This window comes from Artibeus jamaicensis, unplaced genomic scaffold (assembly GCF_021234435.1).
Source record: "Artibeus jamaicensis isolate MK-2021 breed Jamaican fruit bat unplaced genomic scaffold, CSHL_Jam_final contig_3214, whole genome shotgun sequence".
In the NCBI taxonomy this organism is placed as follows: domain Eukaryota; kingdom Metazoa; phylum Chordata; class Mammalia; order Chiroptera; family Phyllostomidae; genus Artibeus; species Artibeus jamaicensis.
Window position 1 is genome coordinate 3399527 of NW_026521760.1, and position 13323 is coordinate 3412849.

At 38.5% G+C, this 13323-nt stretch overlaps 1 protein-coding gene across 1 annotated transcript in view; it reads right to left on the minus strand.

Moving 5' to 3' along the window:
- LIX1 (limb and CNS expressed 1) overlaps positions 1 to 8039 on the minus strand; it is a 47151-nt gene extending 39112 nt beyond the window's left edge. The window contains exon 1 of the mRNA XM_037153856.2: positions 7943 to 8039. Coding sequence (XP_037009751.1) covers positions 7943 to 8024 — 82 coding nt within the window. The 5' untranslated portion in view covers positions 8025 to 8039. The remainder of the gene's footprint in view (positions 1 to 7942) is intronic.
- Between the last annotated feature and the right edge of the window lie 5284 nt (positions 8040 to 13323).

The window sequence follows — 13323 nt, forward strand, 5'->3', positions numbered from 1 at the left end:
CTTTTGATATCATTCACCAGTAAAGTCAAAACTTCTTAAGAGACAGAAGCTAAGTGGATAAAATGATACATGTCTTAAAATCTGGAAACAGGAATGTTTATTCCAATTTTTCACTTTCTAATGGATGTTAAAGGCAATAGACTTGCTCTTAGCAAAAACTACAGAAAGTAACTTTTATCTTTAAGTTAATGTTTAATGGCTGCTTATGCTTCAGGAAAGAAGAAATATTATAGTTCATTGCCCAGTTCAATCACATGATGTAAGTCCTGCACTGAAGACAATCATTTGTCTGCAAAAAGGAATCATAAAAGTATGTTATAAACCTATCAGGAAAAAAGAACAACTTTCTTTATGCCTTACATAAGAAAAAAATCTAGCTGGGAAAAATGTTCCTTGCCAAAAACAATTAAAGATGAATCAAAAAGGCCACCATTTAAGATTAATCATTAAGAGGATTTCTAGATGACTAACATATTTTCAAATTAATTTTTTCACCTCCAAACAGATGGTTTATGATCTGTAATATTTTAATATAATCTTCAATTAAATTAGTTTTTGCAAAAGATATTTTAAAGAAGTTAATTATTATCTGTGCTTGCAGTTTAATCATGTAAAACTTGTTTTGCCAATGTGATTTCTTCTAGTTTTGTTGAGAAAAAGACAAGGACCCCCACATAATTTGGGGGTAAGCTCAAATGTGATACAATTTGCCACTCACGCAAAGTGGGTTGCAAAATTCGGTACCTTTGTGTTGTGTACGTGGCTTGGTGAACTCCAGGACACTGACCAAGAGAGCCAGCCATTGTTACAGATGTCCAGTCATTCAGGACCATCCCTAGGCTTTGCCAAGTTTTGACCACACTAATGGAATCTTGCTGACACAGCTTGTATGTCGGGCACAACATGTTAGAAACCTGGGCCCCTTTTTCTTTTGTGTAGACACTCTTTCAGAGGTAGCCACAGCCTCACAGCAGGACTGAGACAGCTTGGAGTCTCCTTTTGTTCCCAGCAGAGAAATGTTCTGTCAGTGACGCTGCAGAGTTGGTGCCTCCCTTGGACAGCAGCTGGAAAGCTGGTTGAGTTTCTTCTGTTCGCTTTTTCTTTTCTTCTGTTCTGGTCCCTATCCTCAACCCTGAACACGTTCTTCATGGGAATTATGCCCCTCTTGGTGTTTTACAAAGTTAGCCTCTCAGGATATTCTCCAAAATATGCAAGAAGTACATCCTTCTTTTTGGTCTGGTTTTTATCTGTAGAGTTTAAGCTGGCTGAACTTTTGTGGGGAGAAATTAAAATAATACTCATGTTTATAACTTTGGAAGTACAAGGTGATGTCTTTTTAAAGGCAGAGGGGAAAGACCGTGAAGGAGCAAGAAGCAATTATTGTATAAAGACAAATTAAAGTAAGAAGTCGTTAAGTATGCCAGAATTAAACAGAAGCAGCATGCTTGAGTTCCGTGTGTGGTCAATATGCGCACTGTAGGTAAGATGATGTCATATAGTCACAAAAGCTATGTAAAATAAAAACCTGGTGCGATCTATTTAACCAACAGGAAGAGTGTGTCTTTTCACGTTCTGTTGGGCACTGACAATGCCCTGTATTTAAGAGACTTTGTAGGAGTATTGATTTTAGGTGACCAGCATAAAATCAAAACAAACAAACAAACAAACAAAAAGCCATGTTGTTGTCTTGACCAGTTATGTTTAGTTAAAACAGTCAAATTTTGCAAACGTGGCTTGAGGTGTATGTATAACATATCTTCCCTGGAAACATCATCATAAGAAAGCTCTCCAAAACCCTGCCACAGCTATCTTATGAGGGTTTACATGCAAGGCACAGAGTTCGGCCCCAAAGAGCGTGGTGCAAGGACTTCAGTGACTCACAGTTGAGTAGATACTGGGGTGAATGTAAGGATTGATGGTCTAAGTCAGTGTGCCAGCGTGGTACATGGGCTGATTCAGGCTGTTCCACTGAGGCCAACCCGAAGCAGTTCTCCAGGGGAGTCGCCCGAGGTACTGTGTTCACTTCAGAGCCCCTTCTTACTCCATGCTCCCTCCTGTCTCATCTGACTGTCAAATTAACCCTGCATGCAATTAGGCTGTCATTAAGGTGTCAGTGGATGATGACTGAGAAGGTCTCAGCACAGTTTATTTTATCCTAAAGAAGAATACCCGACAATGGAAAAAAACATCCCCCCTTTTGAAAGGGAGGATCCCGACCAATCAGCCATCAGAACGGGTCAGTTTCCTACCTGCTAGGTGCTTGGCCACATGGGAGGCCCCTTGGGGGCTGCACAGAAGTGCAAGCTCTGGCTTTGCCCCGCTGGGATTTCCAACTCAGGTGTGGACAAAAACATGCCAGAGAAGCTGGAACTCACAGTTCAGAGCCACAGGAGAGAAACATAAACTACCTAGCGCAGGCCGTAGTGCCAAAGGAGTGGTGACTGAATGATGGGTTCCCACAGCTGCCTGACAGGACGAGATCAAAATAGGGATCAACTGATTATCATCACAGCCAGAAAGAAAAAGCCAAGCCATAATTCAAACAGCATTCTATGGACACCAGAGAGAATAGAGAGAATTACAGAGAGTGTAATAATTGCCTATTTCGTCAATATTAAACTTTCAATAGGGTTATTTTTATTTCTTTTTCTTTTAAAATGAGATGGTTTTAGCTACCTTGACAGACTAAACTTGCATGAGCATTTGAACATGGAGGAAAAGAATGAGTCTTCAGGGTTAAAACTTCAATATGAAGTATATAAAGTAAAGAAGATTCTTTTATGAAAGGCTTCTAAAGTTGTCTTACATTTCTTAAATCAATCTGCGGCACATAATCAGTAAAACCATATCATTTAAACAGAAAATTCATAACTTAGGAACTCACCCTCGTGCAGCTGTATCCTATTATAGGCTGTAACTTAACACACGAGTTTCAGAAGTTGTTAAAGCTGAGTTCAGGCTAACAAATCTTAACTGTTAAAAAAAAAAAAAGGCCTACAGTGAGAATAGACAGCAGGCCAGGAAGAGGCACCTGATTTGATCACAGGATGAGTGTCAATCACATTTTATTTTGATTTGTTCAATCTTATTTATATATTAAGAAGTAAATGGATTAGGACAGATGTAGCCATTAAGTGTTCAAGAAGCCACTCTTTTCCAGTTTGAAAATTTTTCCTCTGGGGTTGAGCCTTTCGCTATTTAAACTCTGCCAAATGTGTATCTATTTAAAAAAAAAAAAGATGATAGTGCTTATCTCAGTGATATCTGAACTGAAATCTGCATTTTTCTCTTTGTAGAACTCAAATAAAAATGGTTAGTATTATCTCTTAGCATAAAATTTTTTGAAGTAAAATTAGCCTTTGAGTACACTTCAATAGACCAGACACCTACACTTCAAATTGTTGTAATTAAGATGCAATCATTGGGGCTGGTGAGCCGTGGGGGGCTTTTTAACCACATTCTCTCGGGCGTACTTTACGTGTTGGGGGCAGCGTGGTGCGTGTCGAGATTTCAGTGCACACACACTGCCATCCCTTCCATCCCACCCCATTCTTCTCTGTGAAATGCAAAAACCATAAATGTACCATTAAATTTATAGATTTCAGATAGCTACACTAAATAGCATGAAATGGAGAAAATGCTTGACTCTTGAGGACCTTTGCTCTTTCTCATAGTGTACAGCCAGGTTCGTGTTTTTCATAACTCTGTAGTCTGGTCTAATATTTCCAAAGGGTAAAAATGTACTTTTTGAAGTATTCACCTACCTGATATAAATAAAACCTTTCATGCAGAAAAATGTTTCCTCAAATGGAAGAATCAAGGCACCTCAAATTGTGAGAAGTTTTCTTCTAATTGTGCAGTATTGTGCAATGCTTAGTAAAGGTTCCATCTTATCTTTTTCATTTTACAATTTGGGGAGACATATTGGTGAAGTCTAACATATTGCTTTGTAAGTCAATGCTAGACACCAGCACATTCCCATGGCTTTAATGACAACTCACATAGCTTTTTAACAGATCTGTTTGGGAAAGTTTGTCTTGGTTTTTGGCCTTCAGGTAGTGAATGTGGTTTCTCCCTGTAAACATGTTTATATGTACAAATCTCGCATCTTGTCTGAATAAGCAAAAGGATTCTTGCTGCACTTGTCTCCCAACTTAGTACCAGGAAGTGCACCCCGACAGCTGTCAGCGTGAACTTTTCCCCAAGGCAACATACGGCCATGAAGTCCCAGAGCTAATCTAGGACCACTGTAAACTCCAGCGGCTCCCTAGTGCCTGCACATCAGGGCAACCCTTACCTGCCTTCTCAGCCTCGTCCCCCCACCCCACCCCACCCCAGTGCACTCTTCTTGTATTGCCTGACCTGCCTTTGCACAAGCTGTTCTCTCTCCCAAAAAACGCCCCCCTCCTTTCAGTCTCTGTCACGTTCCTGTTCAGATATGCCTATTCTTTGGGTTCCCTCCACACTTCCGGAAGAGTTCATTTTAGTCTCCCCTCTCTTTCCCTAACAGATATGGCTATGACAAGGCCATTGAACACCTCTGAGAGGCAATGTCCAGGAGTGGCTAAAAGTGAGGAGTTGGGAGATAGATTTGAGCCCTGAATCCATCACTTACTAACTGTGTGACCTTAGGCAAGTCACCTTAACCTCCATGAGCCTCAGTTCTCTTACCGATAAACAGCAATGGTACCCATATTCCTGTCTTGCTATGAAGAATAAATGTTCCTAGCACAGTGCCGGCCATCATGTGATGAGTTGCTAAGATCCTAGCATTACTATGAATGAAGGAAGAGCCCAAATATGGCAGGTACGCATATTGTGCTCTTGTAATTTGAGGAGTTAAGACTTGGAGTAGGATCTGACCATGCAGCCACCTAGAAACCATGTGGTGACTTCCTTTGAGGAAGCATGTGAGAAACTGTCCAACAGTGGCAGACAAATAATAAGCTCACAAACATACTCTTAAAAGATCTGACAAGGGCTGCTTTTAAGATTGCTTGTCTTTGGTTGTGACACATGACACATAAAAAGAAATCTGATGTTGCACAAAGCCAAGAGTGGAAGGCATCAGGGAGATGTGCCTTCATTTCTTTGTGAAGAGATCCATCTGGTGGAGTGGAGACTCCCGGTGCTGTTAATACTTGTTACAAAATGGGGACATGTGGGGAGTGGAGAGCCGTCCAGTGAGAGCTTAAATGAACAAACTTCAAATTGAGAGTCCACCTTGTTTAAAATGTTTTTCCATTATTTTTCATTTGAGATGTAAAATAAGGAAAAGGGGGAAAAATTGTTAATGCAATCCATTTCTTTCCAGAAAGAAAATTTAAAAAAAACCAAATCACAGCAATGCCACAAGAACACCTTGTCTAAAACAAATGAGAGATTTCATGAATTGCAAAATGCCACCTGGAAGGCCCCCTTGGCTGAGAAATGCATTCAGATTTTAGTTCTTTGAATGAATATAACTATCCCCATGCACACTGATCTCAGACCAGAAAACTCTGGATGCTTTTCCTCACCCAGTTGAAGAGAAAATTCCATTTAATATCGCTTTTTAAAAAATATTAAAATCCAACTGAGGACAGCAAATTAATAAAAGAATCACATATCACCTGTAATATATGTTTCTAAAGAATTTAAAAAGAACTGTCTTTGCATTTACAGAAGAGAAATTTAGAAAAACACTTTTACCGTGTTCAGCTGTGCTGGGTTTTAAAAATTCCTAGGTTGGCTTTTCATCTCGCAGGAAAGTAAGGTAGCAATCATTCTTAAGCAATTGGCAGCGATGTGCTTAAGTGCTTAGTCCTTTTCTACTGGAAGAAAGAGACTGGACCAGGGTGGGGGAAGAGGAGCCAGGAGCGATTAGGAGGAAAGGAGGCTGCTCAGAACCTGCCATTCAGAGCAGATGGCAGCTCTTTATAGTCTGTGTAAAACAGGAGTGTGGTGGCAGTGACTTATAGGTGTGCCAAAGAAAATGAGCCCATGTGCTAAATTCTGGCACGTGCACGCTAGGCTGCCAAGGCATGGCATAGCCCCAGGCCTACTTTTGATGTCCTGCCCCAGAAAGCAAACCTGTTCCCATTTACTCTATGAGCATGGTGAGTGGTTGGATGTTTTGATGTTATAAAAACTCCTGGTACAGAAATTTGCCATTTGGCTTACTTTCGTTCCGTCATTTTTCAGATTAGAAACACCTGCAGGGAGAGGACCAGCAGTTTCACACTCACACCTATTAGGCCAGGCAAACAGTTGCAGAGTAGCTGCCCATTCCAGGGTAAGCAGGCGATGCTAGCTGATCAAATTTAGGTTCTAGGTTAATGAATGAAATACATAAAATAGGACACCTCTTTTTTTTCCATATGAAAGAGTTCCTTCGGAGGTCTGGATGAGAAAACATAATATACTGTATGCTTTTTAAAACCCTTCTATTTTATTCTCTGTGCTAAACTGTAAACAATTTCTGGGATTAAAATATCTTAAAAAGTGAGCCATGATTTCAGATTAAACTTCTTAAATTCACAATGAACTTAGTAAAAAATTTCCTCTTTATTTCTTTTTTTTACTGCTTCCACTATCCAAACCCTCAGTATAAGACCCCCGATCTTATACAATTTATCCAAAGGTCTGAGCAGGTCAAGAGCTCTTTGCCCTTCACTAGTGAATTCAGTGCTATTGTAAGAGATGGACATTCTTTCCTTCCCTTTTCACTTAAAGAAAAGAAACATACCAAGCCTGAATAGACTCATGGCCAGACTGGAGTAGGGAGTGATTTTATTAGTTCTAACATAGCTATTGACACAGCCCCGAAGACAATGAGAGAGAGAGAAAGAGAGAGAGAGAGAAAGGAAGAAAGAAAAGGCTTTCATTTTATGTCTTGGAAGGCAGATTGGTTATAATTTAATTTCTAAGAAGAAAATTTATAGAATAAAACAGCCTGACATTTCTTTTTCTTCATCACACATATGAGAAATATAAACTAAAAGGACATCTGGAAACTAACATTATTCAGCAATCAGAAAGAAAAAATTCAAACCATTGAAGTTTTGATGGAGACAAGCATAACGAGATTTACAAAGAGGAAAGCTGTAACCTATTGAAGTTGAAAAAAATCCACATGCATTTTACCTTTTGGGCAGTTCCATAGCAAAGTTCTATTTCAGAAGCTCTTTGTAATATGAGACCCACTGTAGATAAGATACAACAGGAAGATAGTCTATTTTGCAGCAGCAGGAAATCAAATTGGTTCCAGAAATGAAGTTACAAGACAAATGGTTTAACAGTATTGCCAGATTTGGGAAGCTTGAGTGGATCATTTTTATAATTATTCAAAAAGATTTTTAAATAACTTTGTCATAGAAGTTTAGATTTTTTTGAAGGGGAAGGGTATTGCAGAGGTGGGAAGATATTTAATTTTATAGGTCTTTTAACTAATGTGTTATAATTTGTCACCAAAATTTAAGAGCTCAGCGATGATTTATTAACTTTTGACACGCAAAAAAATTTCAGACAAACACAACACTTGATTTAACATAACTAATATATGTTATAAAAGATTAAACAGGTTAGTAAATATATATTTTATTATCATATGTAAGTTATTTTTAATTTTCATTTTAGTAGCAGTCAGTCTTGTGTCATTTTTAAAAAGCATGTTGAAAAGTCTATTCAGTCTTAGGCCAGTCTTAGATCTTAGGAAAGATTTCTGAACACTTAGCAAGATGAATCATTGACAAAATAACCCAGCAACTAATACCTGTAGGTAAAATGAAATGAAATCATTCTCTTGACTGAAGTCAGGAACAAGTTAAATATCACTTAGAACACAGCACACGACTACAGAGATTTAGAAGAAATCGTACTTAAATAGGATGTGACTAGATGTTTAGGACTATTTTCTAAAAAAGTTTTTTAAAAACCAACCTTTTTCCCCTTCAGTACTTACAATCTTTGAAGACTAGAGCCGGGTCTCTGTGAGGCAAGACTTGGGCAATGATGTGTCTCAAGGATTCCAAGGTTCTGTCCATCTCGGGTCTGCCTGTGTGAGCCTGCTGCACAGGGTCCTCATGCCTGAATTCCTGCAGTCCTGGACTGAATTTGTGCAGCTCATTGATGCACAGGATTACCAAAGAATCCCTTTTAACATCTGCCAATCAGACATTTCCCAGCATCTAAAGACCCCCTCAGGGGGCCCTCCTCCCAGGCTCACTTATCTTTGTTGTGTGCTGGGCTAATTAGCTCTAAAGGCTGGCTGACAGGCAGGTTTCCATTGCTTCCTTCTGTTAAACACACCCACCTACAGGCTAGCTGGGGAAGCTCCCTAATCGTGGGAACAGCTTTCTTCTCCAACCAGATTTTGCCTGAATGGCATGCAGCTTTCTGACTCGGATATTGCTTTTGGTTTACTCTTTTCAAATGTGCTTTTCCCAGGTATATAGAATTGAGGAGGTTATTTCTCAAAGAAATTTTCTCAGTAACGAAGGAGTTTCCAGCTCAAGACTTGAAGTTTGGAATCAGTATAATCTAAATTCTTCTTTGGTAAAGAAATGTTATAGAGATTGTGCAAGTAGCCAAGCACCAGATTTTGCCTCTATTTGAATTCAGGAGCATCTCCTTGGAAGCCAAGTTTTTTATTTCACCCCCTTACCCAATTATATTCACTTCTCATGAGCAGTGGCAAGTAAAACCTCATGGACTGACTTTCGGCTTTGCCTGGGAACATTTGTTTCCCAATTTATCCTTCAAGGCAAATCATTCCCAAGATAGACCTTAATGAATTCTGATATCATTCACTTCCTTTCATTTCATGATAATTATTTCTTTTAAAAACTGCAGGAGAAGCAAAAGAGTATTTTTCAAAAGCATATGGGTAGTTATTTAAAAAGCTTAAGAAAACAGAATTTTTTCCTATACTTACTACCCATGACATTAATTTTTCTATGGGAGACAGAAATATAAGTCATGGGTACCACTGCAGTAACAAGAATTTGTACCAGATATAAAAGGACTAATTTTAATGGTTGTAACATAGTTAGCTGTTGAAGACTTACTAAGGACTTCTGTACTTTTATTTAGAATATTTTACCACAGTAGGCATAAGAGGTTGCTTTCCAATGTTCTTTCCAACTTCAGATTCTGTAATTATGTTGTATTATATGATTAACTGGAACAAGTCCTTTGAAGAGTATATCAAAATAAAATGTTTTCCATGTGATCAGCTCCTTCAGCTAGTTGGTAGAAGGATGGTGGACTTAATAAAAGGAAACAGAACGAATGGGGCTGTAATAATAATTCCTATTAAAATGACTATCATTTAGCAGATGCCCACAGCCAGTATATGCCACACATAAGAGACATGAGGCTGCCGGAGAGTGCAAATATGTTATTATAAAAAAGAACTTGAAAGAAGTAGCACCTCACATTAAGAAATTTATTTAGAGTCCTGCAGGGTATTTTACATGGGCTGCACAAACTAGGAAATTGTTCATATCCTTGCCATCCAGTTGATCATTTAAAAGAGATATTGGGTGGTTTGTAGACAAAATAAACTGTTATACATTGATTGAACACAAAGCATGAATGGATATAAGTACTTTAAGAGTGATATTGAATCAGAAACCAAGATATTTATGGTCCCCTTCAAGAGAACACAAAAAATATGGAATTTTCAAAGGACTAGACTGATAATATAAAAATAAACATTGGAAATGATTGATGCTGGGATTTCAATCAATAAATTAATTTTTACGGGCTTAAAATTAATTCCTGTAGTCAATATGAATATTTTGGTCGTGTAGTATGGTGGATAGAATGCTGAATTTGGGATTAGTAAGATCTAGGATTTTATTTTTGTTATCTGTATAACTTGAAAAAAATCACTCATTTTCTCTGGGCTCAGCGTTCATATCTAGAAAATTAGGGGGTTGAGCTGGATGTTCTCTCCCTCAGATCTAACATCTATGACTCCATGGCTATACTGCAAATGGACAAAATATTATCAAACATTTTCTAGCTTTCTGGAAAGTCATGCATTTATTTCCTAAAGTCTGCACTAGTCTTCAAACACTTCTATTCCCAGAGTCAACCTCTATCCATGCATCAATATGAGAGCTATAAATGAACAGGGTGAATTCAAAGATACTGCTAATGCAGCCAGAACAAAAGGAAGGATTTTGTTAAGTAAAGTAGTTTTCAACTTCCACAAGGTTTTTCTGAAGAAAGACAATTAAAGAAACCAAAATCAACTTTGCAAAACATAATTTCATAAAAATATCATTTTCTTTAATGTTATATTTTAAGAAATGAAAAATAATTTTAGAAAGATAGATTATACAACACTATAATTTTTTTCTCATTAGGCCCTTCCATTCAGCAAAAGTTTTATGAAACCATTTTTTTTACTTGTCTGCCCACAAAGATGTCTCACCTTAAAATGCTATTGTGAGACAGGCTAGAAAAAGTCGGCGATTTCTCTCCCTTCTCTTTGATGCAGAAAGCACCTGATAAAGATGGAAGAACCTGAGAAATTCCTGTGCGGTGTGTCTATTTTAGTATAAATTCTACATATAGTTCATGTCAGATTTTATCATCAACCTTATCGGTCTGTAGGAATGCCGAAAGCAAAATTCGAAGTACTGACACAAGGTGCATGATTACAGTGAAACCAAAGTGGTGCTTACACAAATGCTGGTAGAGTACTACTCAGAAGTGAGAGACGTGGTATTCGACTGGCATATTCAGTGGTCAAGATATCGTCCAATGGTAGAAGAGGAAGGCTCAGTGTAACAACAACACACTTACCGAGAGCGTGCAGGGAATACAGAGCTCTCTGAGAAGATGAGAAATCAAAGTGGTATATGAGACCTGTCCAGGAGGTATCCGGCCTGGTACCATGGAAACTAGAGGCTTTCATTGAAGAAGATACAAGATACGAGAAACATTGTACATAGAACAATGACTGACGCCTCAGTGCCCTTTAAAGTAGGCACCTCAGGCCTCACACAGTTCTCTCAATCTCCATCAGCTGCCCTGTCATATTTTCCTGAATCTCACTGACTGTCTAAAATCAGTTCTCTTTCAAAGGAGATTTTAGTTTTGGGAAAAGTCAGAAGTTGCAGGGCATCAAATCTGGGCTGTAGTGGGGCTTAGTCATCTGGGTGATTTGATGTTTCACCAAAAAAATATACACAGGATGTGATACATGAGTGGGTGCACCATGGTGATGAAGCTTCCAATCACCTGTTGCCCATAGCTGCAGCCGTCTGAATCATCTGAATAGTTTCCATGAAGGAATGTTCAAGCTTAATGCAAAATTTGATGCAGATTCATTGCTCTTCTAGCTCAGCCATTTTTAATGTGATGGCCGTACAAGTACATGTGCTCACTCAACAGTGTCTACCACCCCATGGACTAGTGCCATGAAATCATCCTTGTTCACACACGCATGTTCCAGTCCACTCTTCTTGGCTGCCCATTTATTTACATTGATGTCATAAAAAATATTCTTGTTATGTTAATGATGACTGGACTTCTTCTGGACAGACGTATTTTGCACCATTTCATGCACAAAGTGACAAAAAGTGTATGGAAACAATTTTTCTGGTAAAGAAAATTTATTCTTATCATTCCAATAATATTTATATTGTTAACTAGTTTATTACAGGTCCAAAAATGACAGGGACCACTAATTGAAATAACATCCAGAATGTTAGAAAACATAGTAAGTGCACCAAAGAATCATCTTTAGTGAAAAACAGGAAGGAAACCCACTCTCTTCCTTGCTTCCCCGCCTGATACTCTGCCCTGCCCCGGAAGGAGAGACTGGGTTCAGTGAAGCAGGAGGGTGGGCCTGTAGGTGAGGCTGCAGTGAGGTTTGTGACCCCAAGTCCTGAACAACTTCAGCACAAGGATTGCAGACTCCAAAGAACAGCCCTGCAGTAACTGAGTCTGAGCCAATTTGTGACTACTCGTCTCTAAGGTATCAGGTGACTGAGGGAAAAAGCAGCTGGCTGGTGGAAATTTAGGAAGATTATCTTCCCTGAAGTAATTTCTTCACTTATCGCTAATGCCTTGATTCTTACGATTTAAGATAAAGTAAATAAAATGAAAAAGAATTGGATTCATGCAGTTAAGTAAATTAATAGGGAGAGCAAGTAGTTTACAAAAGCAATGGAAAAGGACTGAGAGCAACTGCTTCCAGATTCCAATGGGAGATGGGTAGAGGGAACTAGAAGGGCCTAAAAGGCTGAACTGCCAAAGAGGGTTCAGTGTGGAGTGTGAGAGTGACTTTGCAGAGGTAATGACCAATGACTGTTCAGTGTCACCTAGGAAAAGACAGTAGGAGGAGTGAATGGCTGGTTAGCATCAACTTTGTTTATTCTAGGCTGGTAAAGGATCAATGCGGTGTTTGAATCAAGGTATTTTCTCTTAGAGCGTTAGTTAGAAAGGCAATTTCAGACTAGTAGACAAAACAAATTAGAAAACACAGGCAACATAAAAGAATTTAATCTCAGATATTTGTTCATTGATATTTCACTACATTTAGAAAATCATCGATAAGTACTAATGTTTTAAACTACATGAAAATTGGAATCAATTGGATTCCAATTGATTGGAAAATTGGATTCCAATCAATTGGAAAGTTCATTACTATCCCATCTACAGGTTAAAGAATGTATAGTTTCTCATTCTTATAGAAAATTATGTAAAATGCTTTTATGAAATAATTTTCCTCCCCAGAAGATAAAACCAGGAGTGAACTGGCCTTTTCCCTTGCCAAGGCAGTCAGATCAACACCCTTTATCAGAAAGCCTGATGCAAGTGAGTCCCTCCTTCACCCGAGCTGTCTGTACGTAGGGAAGGGGATCTGGAACGAGCACACATCATCTTGATTGTGTTATGGTCACAGTTACCCAGGCCTGTCATGGTGTTCACTCTCCAGAGAGAAGTAAAATTGACTATTTAAGAACTACTTTATAGACCAAAAATATCCTTGGAGGAGGCTTAGCCAATTAACAGGTGAATACTTTCAGAACAAACTCAAGAGTTATTTAAAGGTGGGAGAATTTTGTTGTTGAAATTTCCAAGATTAGAAATTATGATACCAAGCCCTTGAGTCATTAGATACATGTTTAGTGAAAAGTGAGCATAATATGCATTTTGAAAAGACAGTTGAATATATATATATAGGTTTTTGAAGTGGATTTTGCCTGTGGGCTTTACAATATTTTCTCTTTCATAAAAGTTTATCTAATTATTGGTTTCTTTCCTCTTCCTTCATTTTCTCACAATCCACTTCAGCCCACCCCCTTAATCCCAATGTCCAGG